The 16,007-nt window shown below is 37.1% G+C and overlaps 1 protein-coding gene across 5 annotated transcripts in view; it reads right to left on the bottom strand.

Moving 5' to 3' along the window:
- INPP4B (inositol polyphosphate-4-phosphatase type II B) overlaps positions 1-16,007 on the bottom strand; it is a 456,612-nt gene that overhangs the window by 241,272 nt on the left and 199,333 nt on the right. For all 5 annotated transcript variants that reach the window (XM_061384112.1, XM_061384115.1, XM_061384111.1 and 2 more), the window contains 2 exons: positions 11,786-11,897; positions 3,177-3,249 (listed from right to left, as the gene is read on the bottom strand). In XM_061384112.1, coding sequence (XP_061240096.1) covers positions 3,177-3,249; positions 11,786-11,897 — 185 coding nt within the window. The remainder of the gene's footprint in view (positions 1-3,176; positions 3,250-11,785; positions 11,898-16,007) is intronic.

The raw sequence follows: 16,007 nt of genomic DNA, 5'->3' as shown, positions 1-16,007 counted from the left end.
ATGCACCAATAATTAAACAGGTAACTTTTCAACAACTTTGATAAAACTATAATAAAATCAAACAAAATGAGAACCTCACAATTCTTAATACTACATCTTCTAATTCATTTCCTCTTTCAGAGAATATAAAGTCCAACAGCCGAAAGGAATTTATTTTCTCCTGTATAGCTAAAGTACTTATATATCTTTTTTATGGAGTTGTAAATTCTGCCCCCTCTCCTCCTCCTCATCTTTCTTTCTCCTCCTGCCCTCACCTCTCCAGGCTCCCAACATATACCTTCAACTTGAGAGGCAAATGCGGCATGAAAACGGTGAGACCCAAGAGGGAAGAGCTTTTTCTCTGGAGTCTCACAATAGATAAGTGAATTTTCCGAGTTATTCATTAAACCTCTAGAGATATAAATAGAATAGTGAAGAGCAGCTATGAGCTATGACATCCTCTTGCGCTCAATCAATAAGAACTTCATAACTCACTTGAGACTGGCAAGTTCCATATAATACATGAATATAAAGGCTTGGGAAGAATGTCAATAGCTCCCTCCGCCTACAGATTGTGAAAAAGTACCTCATGGGAGTATAATAGATTAATTCCAAAGTTGCTGAGTTTAGATGGATAAATAAATAGAACAAAATACCAAGGTACACACAGACCAAAGTCAAGGGTGCATCTTCTACTTACATATTCTATACATGTGCGATACGCTTTAGGATTACGAGCAGAAGCGTTGTATATATAGCACTTAGTTGTATTTTAAAATAATTTTTTAAAAACCAAGCTTTTAGAACATTTGACAGTCATTTTGTCTTATCTTCCCCTAATATACCCTGGAGAAGGAAACCCACTCCAGTATTCTTGCCTGGAAATCCCCATCAACAGAGGAGCCTGGCAGGCTACAGTCCATGGGATCGCAAAGAGCTGGACACGACTGAGCAACTTCACTTTCCCTAATATAAGAAGGCTCATAAAAAATATCTGTGGGATTTCCTTGGTGATCCAGTGGTTAAGAATCTGCCCTGCAATGCAGGTGACCCAGGTTCGATCCCTGGTCAGGGAAAGAAGATTCCCACAGGATGCAACGGGGATTCTACGTGCTGCCAAGGAAGACCCAGTGCAGCCAAATAAATAAGACTGCATTTCAAAAAATTATTTCATAGAAAGAAAATATTTTTGGCTAATATTCTAGGCACTTTCAGATTGCCTGGACCAACGACACAGAAAAAAATCATCGGAACAAAGTGTAGAATCACCACCAAAACCGTCAGCTCCAGGAAAAGGGAAAGCAGTAATCAATCCTCTTTCACTCCGTTAGTGAGTGTATTTAAATTGTAGAATGTAGCTGCTCCCAAGACTTCCACATCGCTTGTCTCTGTCATATTACAAATCAAAGGTTAGGAATCATACCCTAGACACTTGGAAGAGTTAATAGGCTTCCAAAACTCATGCCTTGCAGATTTTATGGCACAAGGATCAGAAGGTACAGATTTATTTTTCTCATGTTCCCTTTGTCTCATCTTCCTTAGGTGATATATTTCTTTCTACTCCCAGAGCCACTTTTCTCTTTCTCTTTGAAATTTATATTAAACCAATCAGTATTTTAAAATGGCATTTCCCTTTGTGTGCATAAAAAAATTACAAGGTTCACATGAGTGAATCACTTTAAAAGTGTCTTATAATTACAGTGTAGATGATTTTGATGATAATTTGATTCATTTAAACTGTATTTAACATGAGTGCAATATCTCTCACATTCAATTTTACTTCTCAAAATTGACATCTGGAGAATTAAATAGATTATCTAGATATACTGAAATCAAGGTTTAGAGGTTTGGTCAGCTTTTAAAAGAAAAAACATATATGAGGAAGACCCTTTGAGGATACATTAGCTATTTTAGCCACATAGATACCTTAAGTATTTTTATGATATCTGGCTGGTATAGCTGTGCAGCTAGCCCCTTCCCTATTTAATGCACATTCCTCCTGATATTATATCCTTAATAACCATTTTTTAAAACATGCCATTTGGTCCTAGATTGAGAAGTAGCTTCTCTTCTTTGGTTTAATCCTCCATTCTATTAAGTACAATTCATGGGCTTTTGGTTGCTATATTTTATTTTGAGTTCTTTGATTTAAAATGTTGTATGTCTTTCTCCATCTCTTATTATTACTGGGTTTCTGCAGGGGAAAATTGCTCATTGTTTAGGGGTTCTGTCTTAGTAACTTTGAAATTTGGTACCACTCAATCTGATTATCATGCTATCCATGTCACTGTTGAAATGCACAACATTGCAAGGCTAGGAAAATGTTAAGGTTTATTTTACGGTTATACCAGCTTGTTAATTAATGGCTTTTTTAGTAAAAGCATGATCTAGTAATTAAGAGCAAAGGCCTTGGGATTAAAACCAGATTAAATGTTGGACTTGTTGTGGCTAAGTAGTAATCTTGAGCAATTTCCTCATCTATAAAATGGAGATAATAAGAGTGCCTTCTTCATACCACATATTAGAAAACAAGGAAAGGCAAGGCATACGAGGCATTTAGCATCTTGCTTGCCATTGTACTAATCATTATTTGCTAATATTATCACTACTGGTAACACAATGTATGTTATCATTCAGAAGTTAGTTCCATGATTTACATATATGTATATTATCACATATTTTATAACTGTATCAGATGTCAAAGTCATCATTTACCACACTGTTCAGTGCCTTCTTGAAGTTATTAACACTACATGTATATGCATATATATATATAAATTCACACACACACTGGAATGTACAAATGTATGTATGAATTTTTCCTACTGAATCCATATACACACTGTTTTAACAACTTTAAATTCTAGAATTAGAAAGTCAAACTAACTACGAGCTTCACATTTCTAATACTTCCTCCATCTTCCTCCATCATCTGAAATGACGTCTCATGTCAGATAAAATAAAATCCAATAGATAAAAAGAATTTGTTTTGCCATTTAGCCAAGATATACAAATATATTTTTTTATAGAATTGTCAAGTTTACCCCTTCACTGCTAACTCCCATGATTACCAATATTTGATAAATGTTTACAACAGTTCTGTGAGAATGGTATCCAGGTTCAGTATCAACTTCTTAGAAAATTAAAATGTATGTTCACATGGAATGAACTTAAGTTTCCAAAACTGAGGTACATACCGGCATTCAAAAAAGGTAGGTTATCTTTTCTGCTCACACTTTCTGGGGCTGAACATTCACAAACCAATGCACACTAGGAAGGAAAAAGAAGAAAGAAAACGTATTTGAACACGATCAAGTAAGGAATGAGATTCTCTTAAAACATGAGGCCATACACACAGTTTGAAAAAGTTTTGAACAAGACATTTTTGAAAAACTATTTTGAGCTGTACCTTTATGATGAACCTAGTTTAACTTGTGATTATTTACTTACATATAATATGACTTTATTATGCAATTATAGACTACATTTCAGTTAGAGTTAAAGACTTCTTAGGAGAGAAAATTTGTACTTTCTTTGTAGAAAAGAACTCTCCCTAACACGCTAGAAATAGGTTCCCATTACAGCAAATCCCCTATGAGAAGGTGAATGGCTTTGTATTTCTGTCACCTGGGTGGGTCGATTTTCGATCAATAAAAAGCAAATTATTTTCTAGCTTTTAAGTAAAGGTAACTGTAAATAAAGGAGAAAATATATTGTAGCATCTAATTTTACAATGCAAAAGGAGACTTTCTGTCTCTGGCAAAAGATACAAACACTTGCTCATAAAGGATGAGGGTACTTTATAAACAAGCTGATGTCCGATTTATGAATAAGTAATTTATACACATGCCAATCTAGAGATAATAGATGATCTATTAACCCATGATAAATAGACTCAGCTCATGATCCTTTACAGAATAGACACTGCTCTGGACAGGAGACAGGAGAGACAGGGAGAGACACAGAAACCTACCTCCTTTCCTCCTCCAGGGACTGGCCCTGCTTTGAGATTCACAGCCACAGAGGTTCATGATAGCAAAGTGTAGGTCTCTCAAGTATTTTGAGAAGGGACACAAATAATTTAAGACATTGATTTAAATGTTACTTTCTGTATTCTTAAAGTCTACTACTCATTCCTCTATCATAACATTCATCACATTACTCAGGAAATTTCCAGATGGAGAAAAATGTGCTTTCCTAAATTTTTTAGTGCTTATATTGAGATCCCACTAAAAGAATGAATAACTGCAAAGAATTCTTAAAATTTAGTGTGATTTAGATCATTTTACAACAAACCAGAAGTCAGAGGTGATTACTTTTTTTAACGCACAGGTATTTTGTATATGCACTTTCCAAATCACCACAGCAATTTGCAAGGATCCTTCGACACATTTAAAATTCTTTATTTCTCCTATTTACAATATTTTCTCTACTTCTTTCAGCCTACATAGGGCTGGCTGTTAAAGTAATTTTTGGTAAACATTATATTCATCATATCAGTGTTTGGTTCTGGAATGTATAATGGTTATTTACTGTCCAATCAAATTCAATATTCTCAGACTGGTCCTCAAATGCTTTCATGCTTTGTCCCTGCGTCCTTCCACATAATAACTAGATACACAGCTCTAAATCATCTTCCTTTCCAAAAGAATATCATCATCTACAACATAACTTATAGGGATGGTTTAGATTAAACCTTTTTAGTGAAGAAGTCCATAATTCCCAGAAACCAGGCTATTATCCTGAGAAACTGCTTCTTTTTTATGGAGGCAGTCCTGCCTCTTTGAAATCAAAGATAACTTTCTCTTTCCAAATAAAGGCCTGCTTCATTTCACCAAATGAATACAGACATATGACTTTTATATATTTATATCTTCCACCCACACTGGAAAACCGATATTGAGGACATTTTAAACTAATATTCTTATTTTGCAATGTTACTGTATTTTAAAGTTCTACTACTCAGAATCCCCTCAAGATTTAAACCCATTGAACATAAACAGAAAGTAATAAGCACTTAACAAACTAACATTTTCATATTTGGACTCTGGTTATTGCTTTCTTCAATTGTTTCCTGAAGTGTACACTTTGTGTCACTATTTAGATGGAAAGTTCTACAGGCCAAGAACCTTATTTATTTCCTTAAGCTATATTTAATTTTTTTTTTTTTTTACATTGACCTTAGAGTCACTGTTACACTGTGCTAGTTGCTACAGAGAATGCAAAGATGGAAATGAGGTGGAAATTGTGCTTAAGAAGGTTCATCTATTTATACTGTTCATTGCTATTATGATGATGGATATTTGCAACATTATACATTTGCATGATGTGCACTCACAATGTAATGACTCTACATTTGTGATTCTGAGCAGGAATAGCAAAACATCACATGCTTTTTTACCAGATGTAGCACCATAACCCTATTGATTGTGATTAATAATTTTAAAAGTATCTTTTGATGGTAAGTGTGGCCAAGCAGAAGAAACATAAGATATGTAAAATTCTTGGAGCTAAATGATTTTGACTCTCAGCTAACATATCAATTTGATACGCGTTGATACGCATTGATCTAGAAAATCAGCAATATTGTATGAACAATAATCATAAAGCTCTGTATGAATCCATCAAGACCAACACTTCATGGCTAAGTACTTTCACATCTGTTAGTTTATTTCATCAATCATGGTTCTCAAAGTTATTCTGGAGTCTCCTGGAAATTCCTGACGCCTTTTTTTTAAAGATACATTCATTTAATTTATTTTACTTTTTGGCTGGGCCATACAGTATGTGGGATCTTAGTTCCCTGATCAGGGATTGAACTCATGGCCTCTGCATTGGAAATTCAGAGTGTTAGCCACTGGACCACCAGAGAAGTCCCCCTGATAACTTTTGCCTTTGTATCCTTTGTAGCATCTAGCACAGGGTAAAGACAACTTTATTTTCAAATTAATACTAAAATATTATTTGTCTGTTTCCTTCTCTTTCTCTTATAAGCATACAGTAGAATTTTCTAGACTGTATTACCCAATCACGTGATAGCTAATGGTATGTGTACTTATATACTCTTCTGTTTTAAACATTTCCTGTTTGACTTTCTAATATGATAAATGTCTACAGATATAATTCAAATAAGTGAATTATATACAGTATAATTACGAATACAGTAAATGTCAGTAGATAAAATCCACATACATATAAATTTCAAGAGTGTAAAACAGAAGAGCTATGCTTTTGTGATCTCATTCAGTCTCATGGCTTAAACACCATCCAAATATCATCTGGTGACCCACAAATACATAACTCCAGTTGGGACAGCCCACCTGAATTCCAGAATTGAACCTCCAGCTGCTTAGATACATATATATTTAAATATCTAAGAGGAATGTCAAATACAGCATCTCAAAATCTCCCATCGTCCTCCACCTGCTTCTCTCAGTGTTTTTGAGAAAATGGTAATTCTATTTTTTAGCTATCCTTTTCTCCTGGAGGGTGGCCACAATTCACCTTCTCCATCAGCATCACCCTAATTCAGCTCATCTGCATTTCTACCCTGAATCTTCATAATAATTGGGTTTCATTCTGCTGTCCTTGCCTCACGGTAGGCTCTACTCAAAACAGCAGCCAGAAGGTCCTCCTAAAATATGAATCAGACTTCACACCTATACACTCGTCTCCTCAACTGTCTTTACACGTACCCCAGAGTCTAATAGGCTTCAAGGAAGTACACAGTCCGTCTTCCCTGCTTCATGGATCTGTCCTCAACTCCTATCACTCTCCTGCTTGACCCCTCAATTCTAGTCACACTGACCTTCTTGCTGTTCCTTCAACACAAGGAGCATCCTGCCATCTAAGGACCTCTGCTTTTGCTGCTCACTCTACCTATAATTCTTTCTCCTTTCAGAAATCCACAGTTCTTATTCCTTATTTCCTGCACGTTTCAGATCAAATATCATGTTACTAGTGAATCTATCCTTGACCATCCAGTTTAAAATGGCCACAGCCTAGGACTCTCTAGTCCTTTTTCCCTATAACAAATAGCACCATCTGATCAACAACACATCGCTTATTTTTTACTTCACAAGAAGGTGGCATCTGTGCCTACTTGATGCCTACTTGGTTCACTGATGAACGTGAATGTGTGCTCAGTCACTTAGTCGTGTCTGACTCTTTGTGACCCCATGGACTGTAACCGACCAGGCTCCTCTGTCCATGGGATTCTCCAGACAAGAATACTGGAGTGGGTTGCCATGCCCTCCTCCAGGGCATCTTTCCAGTCCAGGGATGAGCCTGCATCTCCTGTGGCTCCTGCACTACAGGCAGATTCTTTATAGTTGAGCCACTGGGGAAGCCCTTGTACAGTGCTATATAGCTAAATATTGTCCCATCTAGGAGGCAATTTTGGATTTAATTTCTTCAAAGTAATATTGACTTCATTTATTCATTGATTCAGTGTCCTTCTGTCAGGCTCAGTTCTGGGCACTGAGGGTAGAAAAGAGAACAAAACAGACAAACACGTTTCTCTCAGGAAGTTTAATTCTAGTGAAGAAATAAACAATACATGAGATAAATAAAAAACACATATAAGGTTGGACAGCAATAAGTACTAAAGACAAAATAACTCAGAGAAGAGAGGGTGTTTCTGGCAGGCATTGCAGTTTTAGATATGGTGGCAGAGAAGGCTTCGGTGAGAAAGTGATTTTGTATAAAGACCAGAGGAAGTGAAGGAGTGGAGCACAGATACTGGGGAAAATGCTACATGGATAGATTGAATAACAAAGTTCATGGACCCAAGTTGGAAATATATCTGGGATGTTTAAGGAGCAGCAAAGAAGATAATGTGGCTGGATCAAAATGGACAAAACTGAGGAGCGGAAAAGGAGGTGAAGGATGTGAAGGGGACAACACTTGTAGGACTTCAAGTGAGGACTTGGATTTATCGGGGCTTCCCTTGTAGCTCACTCGGTCTTCTTGGAGATGAGGCCATCTGAGGAATGGCACATTCTGTATTACATTTTAGGAAGTGCTCTGCTGAGAACAGACTATGACGGTGGTGAGGATGGCAGGGAAGGAGGCTGGAGGGAGTCAGAGAGACATGCAAGAGACTACAGTAAGTCCCCTAACTACGAACCTTCCAGTTGTGAACTTTCAAAGACGCAAACATGCATTCCATCAACATAAGCATGAGTGAAATTGCAGCTTGACCTCTGTCTCCTATTGCTGATGACCATTCAGCTCTACCATCTCCCACCTCCTCTTGCTCCTCCAGTCAGTAACTCTTCTTGCCTGTTCACTCGATGCCAGCCCTCCATACCATTGTATGGTACTACTGCATTTTCCAAGGTACTGTATTGTAAGATTAAAAATGTTTTCCTTATTTGATGTTCATGTTTGTTTTTTATGTATTATTTGTGTAGAAAGTATTATAAGCTGATTACAGCACATTACTACATAGCTGATTGTGTTAGTTGGGTACCCAGGCTAACTTTGTTGGATGTATGAAAAATTGGACATATGGACGTGCTCTCAGAATGGAACCTGTTCATATGTAGAGGACTTACTGTACTGCAAAAATCTAGGTGACAGACAATGTAGGTCACAGTGCCCTAAGGGGTCACAAGCTGTCAGATTCTGAATTTATTTAGAAGTCAAAATGAACAGGATTTACTGCCATATTGATTATAAGTATGAGAGGAACAAAGGATTGAAACATAACCCAAAATTAAAAAAAAACCTTTTTTTTTATAAATGTAACGTTTTTCATATTACATGTTAGCTTTGTAAAAGGACAATGTTAGTACTTCTTTTGCGAATTTTTCTTTCTACTGTTCTGTCATTTTAACACTTTGTCTTCTATTTCTGTGTTTTTATGTATCAAATAGAAGTTTGAACCAGTATAATATGGTGAAGGACCCTATGCACAGTCTTCCTTTGATTAAAAAAAAAAAAAACATAATAATATGGTTTTAGGAAACAAGTAAACATATGTAAGAGGAAAGAGCTTGGATTTTCATTTATAATTGTTGTCCATGCTCTGGTTGATGGGTACGATTCAGGATTAAAATGTAGTATTTTACATCAAAGGTACCATTATGAACTGAATCACATTCCTCGGAATTCATATGTTGAAGTCCCAATGTTTCATGTCACTGTATTTGAAGATAAGAACTTTGTGGAATTGGTTAAATGAGGTCACAAGAGTAGGACCTTAGTGCTACAGCTCGTGTCCTTAACAAGAAGAGGAGGAGACACCAGAGCTCCCTCTTTCCCTCTATGCATGTGTGCCATGGCAAAGCCTTGTGAGGACACAGCAAGAAATCTGCAAGCCAGGAAGAGAGGATTCACCTGGAACTGAATCATCTGGCACTGTGATCTGGGACTCGGTAGCATTTCAGAACTGTGAGAAATACATTTCCGTTAAGTCATTTAGTCTATGGTATTTCATTATGGCAGCCCAAGCAGGTTCATATAGGTACTAATTTTTTATCTGCTCAGTATATATAAGGGACAACACATGCCACTTAGTACACGACTATGGTGCAAAGAGTTGTTCCATTTCCTCTCCTGCATTTGTGCAAACCAGTGAGAGGGATGTGGTTTTAGGATAACCTCAATCTCAGTTACTTTGTCTTTTCATATATTTCAGCCATTGACTAACTTCAAGATTTAAATCACTATTAGTAACAGACCATGTTAATACATTTCATAGAGATTTTGATTTAGCAAGTCTGCAAAAGGGTCCTCATATTTGAATTTCTAACAAACACTGTGATGATTCCGACCACACTTTGAAAAACACTGAGATAAAGTTCTTTCCACATAACTCTTCTAAATATCGTGCAGAGTGGACCTTACGACGTGCTCTTCACGACTGTTCCTAGGGATTGCAAACAGGGTTTATAGTAACTTTATAAAAAACTTTGCAAAAGGTCAAGAATGCAGATAGGATACAGCTAAAACAAACAATGCTTGATGTGGTTAGCATTTTAGCCCACTTATGACAACTACAAGGTACGTGCTGACACTGCCACCTATTTCTGGAACAGCTCAGTTAACTCATTTTTTAAAGTTCACATTACTAAATCAGAAACATTATGTACAACTTTAGTGAGGCATATTCCTGAGTATCAGGTTCTCCATTTATGAAAAGAACATGACTCAATTTGTGCTATCCCATAATAGCAACATTGTAAAGGAGTCAAGGGGTGAGCCAGCTTTGGGAAAAAATAGAGGTGGCTGGTAATAGGTTAGGAAAATGGAAAGCAGGCTTACTTTGAAATGGGAAGTGTTTTAGCTCCTGGTCTCCATGGGTTTAGGCACAATTATCTGCCTATTTCTGCCCTTAGTTCATCCTGTTCCCCCGACACCCTCCCCACCTTCTTAACCTACAAATCCTCCCCCTCTAATCTTGATACACACAAGCATTCACGTGGTGGTGACTAATAGGAGTCTTACACAGAAGTCCAGAGTTAACAAGGGTTGAATGACAGAACCTTAGCCATAAGACAGGAATCTTAAGACGGTCTGCTGCATAACTTCAACATGGCCCTGCCATTTGCCAGCAACCTGATTCAAACATTGGACCTCACTGAAATATGTTCATGACCTGGAATACATTCTGAGGGAGAGTAGGGAGCAGAGATGAACAAGGCTTGGGGAAGTGGTAAGACCCTAGCCTATGCAGACTAAGAACAACTTTTTTTTTTTTTTAATCAGTTTAGATTTTTTTTTGTAGTGTTAACGATTTGTTAAGTGCTAGATAAGTACTGTCTTTCTCATGCTAGAGAGATGTGTAGATGTTTCCTCTGTACCAAAAATTAAAATATGCTCCCAGATAAGGGACACTAAACACTAAACTCCCAGAAAACAGGTCACAATGGATCATGTTATTAAAAAATGCTCATTTGTGAAAAGGCAGACATTCTAATATATAAACAAATTCATGTCCCTGAGGGGGGAAAAAAGCTATTAATTTATAACTCGATCCTCTGTCCTTCAGTGAGATGGGCAACTCCCTTCCTAAATCAGGACTTTAGACTAACAATTTTGTCTCTCTAAAGAAAAGAAAGTGGAAAGGAAATAAAAATCCTGGATACTGACAATATTCTGGACTTCAAGGAAGCTGGCACTGCCCCTCCCCCTCTAGAGTCCCTTTCTAAATTAGGACTTTAGACTAACAATTTTGTCTCTCTATTTAAAGAAAAGAAAGTAGAAAGGAAATAAAAATCCTGGATACTGACAATATTCTGGACTTCAAGGAAGCTGGCACTGCCCCTCCCCCTCTAGAGTCTTCCCGCCCATCCCCCCAACCCATTTACCACTTCCTGCTTCTTTCTCCATCATTTCCTAAGGCACAGAGTTGTTCAATCTGTCCTCCTTCACATGAAAACACAACCCAAACTCAAACTAAATCGTTTTCCAAAGAGAATTTCGAGAGCAGAGAAGTGGTTACTTTTGGCAATAGGCCTCCCAGAATGTTCTGTGCATCTCACATAGGGCTAATTACTGCAGAATATAACAGCGATCAATACTTTTGTTCTAACTGAGAAGAGGCTGTGCCAACACAGACAGCCAGCTGCCGAGAGAAAGGTGTTTTGAATCGTGTGTGGCTTTGCATAGTTTCATGCACACAGGCCGTCTGGGTTGTGAGGATGAGGCACACTTAAGGTACTCCCATTCCAAAGCTGATTTCTCATTTAGCTTTTGAATAATGAGATTTCATACCCCACAGAGGTGATGGTGATCCAGGCAGCTGGCAGAGCTGATCGTTTCTAATTTAATTTGTGCAGTGAGCTGACTGGGACCCTACCTTTTGTCCCTGCACATCTGTCGTGATGTTGTCGGCTTCCCCATCCTCAATCTCCCCCATCTTCACGACACTGACTTCTATGGTGCCGACAACTTTGCCACCATCTGAGGTTCTGCAACCAAAAATAAATGAAATGAATGAAAGGTAAGACTCTTCTCTTTCCAGAAAGTATATCCAAACATGTTTGTTTCTGAAAACCACTAGCACTGCTTTTTACCTGCATCGGTTGTAATGAACAAATCTGCTTTTTTAGACATCAAAACCTGTACATCATGTTGGTGTTGTTTTTAATTTCCAAAGAAAATTAAGCATGGTAGGTGCATGGACTGTCAAAAGCTACCTCATGAAGGTAAAGTCACCTCAAGGCTTTTAGGAGTAGCCAAGACTAGGATCCATGCTCCATTTGATAACCCCATGTCCCTACAGCAGCATCAGTCATGTCTCCTCTGTACCAAGCTCATGGGATACTGTCCACATCTATTACAGACACTACATCTGAATAAAACAGAAAAGAGTAAAAATAACCTTATATTCCTCTATGACCCAGCCATTGGCTATAACTTTGATTTTATGCCTTTTTCCAAATGTCATTTTTCTTTCTCAGAGACCAGTTAAAGATGATTCTCTCCCAGCAAACATCAGAAAGTTATAGTACATACAGAGCAGAAATTAATCACTGAAGTCATTTAAGATAACCATTACTTTTTTGGATAAAGAAGCTGAGACTCAAGAAGATAGACGCATTCGTGGAAACAAAGTGGCAAAACCAGAAACCAAGGTTTGGATTCCCTTTAAGTCTGTTGACTTAAAGCAGTCTTCTCTACTTAATGAAAATGATAATTTTATATTAAGATTTTCATCATAACCACTGTTACACACATTTTATGGTTAACATCAATAATGAAAACAAAAATAAAGTTAATAACAACAATCCTTTAAGAGTCTCAAATTTATTTTCTGGGCAATAAAATATACAGAATAAATGATGGCATCATGTCATGGGAACACTGTAAGACACAATGATGGTCTTCCCTTTAAACTTATTTGGAAGATAGGCAGTTAAGTCATCCATTGGTGGGGTGCGGCTGTGGCTTCTCCCTAAGCCTAACTGACTAAAGTTAGTTACATAATCCTTCATTTTCTTTATCTAGTCATTTTTAATTTTTATTTTAAATTTTAATCTGAATATAAATGGTATATTTCAACCAATTCCTTCAAAATGTCACTATTTTATTATTAGAGGTGTCAGAAGAGGAATAGGAAGATTAGTACAGTTTACTAAAATGCTTATTAAAATAATGAATAAGTTAGGTGAAAAGGAAATCCAATTTTTACCAGATCATAAAAAGTTTTTCTCAAATATACAGAGTACAAATTTAAACACACCTTTTGAATTATGCTTCTAAGAAAACCAAATTACAAAAATTCTAGAGACCTAAACATAGGGAATGCAATAATGTAATAAAATAAAGATTATGTACATAGAAAAATGAAAGGGATTTACTTAAATAGTATATTAAGGTTCTTATTAAATGTAAAATAAAATGCTTCTTGGTGATTTTTAAATCAGTGTAAATCATAATATTAACTCAATTTTTTAATATAGAAAACTTAAGTATTTATTATAGAGAAGATGTATATGCAGATGACAGTATTATCTATGATGTTGTAAAAAAAACTATTTAAACTCCAATTCTGAGATAATTTTAACAATTAATTATATCATTTTCCCACTTGAAAATTATATAATAACCTATAAATCATGAATGTGACATTGCTGCTGCTAAGTCGCTTCAGTTGTATCTGACTCTGTGCAACCCCATGGACTGCAGCCTACCAGGCTTCTCTGTCCATGGGATTCTCCAGGCAAGAACACTGGAGTGGGTTGCCATTTCCTTCTCCAATGCATGAAAGTGGAAAGTGAAAGAAGTCAATCAGTCATGTCTGACTCTTAGCGACCCCATGGACTGCAGCCTACCAGGCTCCTCCATCCATGGGATTTTCCGGGCAACAGTACTGGAGTGGGGTGCCATTTCCTTCTCCTGAATGTGACATTATCTCTGTCCAATTATTCAGTATCTGATAGTTAAATAAAGAATTTAATAGAAGCCCTGGTACTACTCATAGTTTTTTCTGGAAATCTGCAGACTCCTTCTCCCCACAATTTGATAATCAATAACAATTAAAGATACCTTTTTCTTCCCATAGGCATTGTTTAAAAATTTTGCTTAAGCAAACCACTTAATTTCTAGGAATACAAAGGTCATGTATAACTTTCTGAATTTTTTCAGTGAACTAAACTAAATAATGTCATAGTGATTTGAAAAAGAGGCCAGACTTCTTACAGCCTCATTTCCAGCACTGAGTAACAAACCAATATTTGCAATAATAGGTGAAAGTCTGAATTCAGGAGTTTGAGTTATCTGCCAGCTTCATGACCTTGGACAAGGAACTTAACCATGTGAAACTTTGTAAAATGGAGATGATAATTTTATTATAAGAACTACTATATGATTTATGTAAAGTTCTCAGCATGATGACTTACACAAGATAAGTGCTTCTTCCTTCTCCCTCTCCTCTTCATCCCAGTAGCAGTAGTAGAAGTACCAACAAAATTGCTATTGTCATTAATGTCTGTGTTGTTGTTTAGTCACTAAGTCCTGTCCGACTCTTTTGTGACCCCATGGACTGTAGCCTTCCAGGCTCCTCTGTCCATGGGATTTCCCAGGCAAGAATACTGGAATGGGTTGCCATTTCCTTCTCCATCCCTGTAGCAAGAAATACTATAATCTTTTAATATAGTCTTCGATGCCTATTTTAGTACAATTTCTGAAAAGAACTGAATTCAATTCAGAATTTTACTAAAATGGGCATCAAAGACTGTATTAAAAGATTATAGAATTGCTTGCCACACGCATCTCAAGAGTGTCTTAAGTGCTCATTAGAGATACAAAGACTTTGTGATGACAGATGACATTATAAAGTTTACATTCCTAGTAGTGCAAAAGAATACAAGTTCATACCAATTACAATGCAACTGAACCTTTCAAAGTGCTAAAGTTAGATGAAGAAGCAACACACCAAGGGATTGTGGGAATAAGCTTCCAAACTGTAGCTATATTTCAGTTCAGCTCAGTTCAGTCAGTCAGTCGTGTCCGACTCTTTGCGACCCCATGAACCGCAGCACGCCAGGCCTCCCTGTCCATCACCAACTCCCAGAGTCCACCCAAACCCATGTCCATTGATCGGTGATGTAGTCCCTTTAAAAAAGTATCTGTTTACTTTTAAAATACAGGCATATCTTGTTTTACTGTGCTTTGTTTTATTGCTCTTTGCTTTTTTTGGAGCATCACAGTTATCGTGTTAGCTTTTTACAAATTGAATGTTCATGGCAACCCTACGTTGAGCTAGTCTTGGGGAAGCTAGCCATTCTTCCCCAGAGCATTTGCTCGCTGTGTTTCTGTATCATTTTAGATTAAGGAATTCTTGAGGGATTCTAAAACTTTTTTTTTTTCATTTTGGATAAGGATCTCTGAGTACCCTAGAGCATGCTTCTTCATCCGAGATTTATGGGAGGCAGAGTGGTGAATCTAGGTTATAAACTGAAGAACCAAACCCAAGATACCCAAAAGCAAGGGTCATCCTGTCAGTGAACTACAATGTGAAAAGTACAGGCAGTTTTTTATGTATCCTATAACAATTTACTACCCACAGAACATGGATATTCAACACTTCTCTTCAATCAGGCAAATCACAATCAAAATACCTATCTCATGTTTCCAAAGGCTGTTTCAAAAGCAATTTTAAAAAAAATTAGAAAATATTCATTCTTAAGTGATTAATGATGCTTTCAATTTATCACTCATTAGGTTTAGGAGGCTACTAATAATTGTGGGCATGTGTGCATGCTAAGTCACTTCAGTTGTGTCCAACTCCTTGCTCCCCTATGGACCATAGCCTGCCAGGCTCCTCTGTCCATGGGATTTTTCAGACAAAAATACTGGAGTGGGTTGCCATGCCCTTCTCCTGGGGATCTTCCCGACCCAGGGATTGAACCTGGGTCTCCTGCACTGCAGGAGGATTCTTTACCATCTGAGCCACCTGGGAAGCCCCTCTAATAACTACTTAACCATTATTCATCATGAAAATTCTACTGAATTTTATCTAATGGAAATTTATCCTATCGGCATGGGAGATACATTGAAGAACCCAAAGACCTCTT

This window comes from Bos javanicus, chromosome 17 (assembly GCF_032452875.1).
Source record: "Bos javanicus breed banteng chromosome 17, ARS-OSU_banteng_1.0, whole genome shotgun sequence".
NCBI classification, from domain to species: domain Eukaryota; kingdom Metazoa; phylum Chordata; class Mammalia; order Artiodactyla; family Bovidae; genus Bos; species Bos javanicus.
Note: the sequence above shows the minus strand (reverse complement) of the source record. Positions and strands in the feature narration are given on the sequence as shown.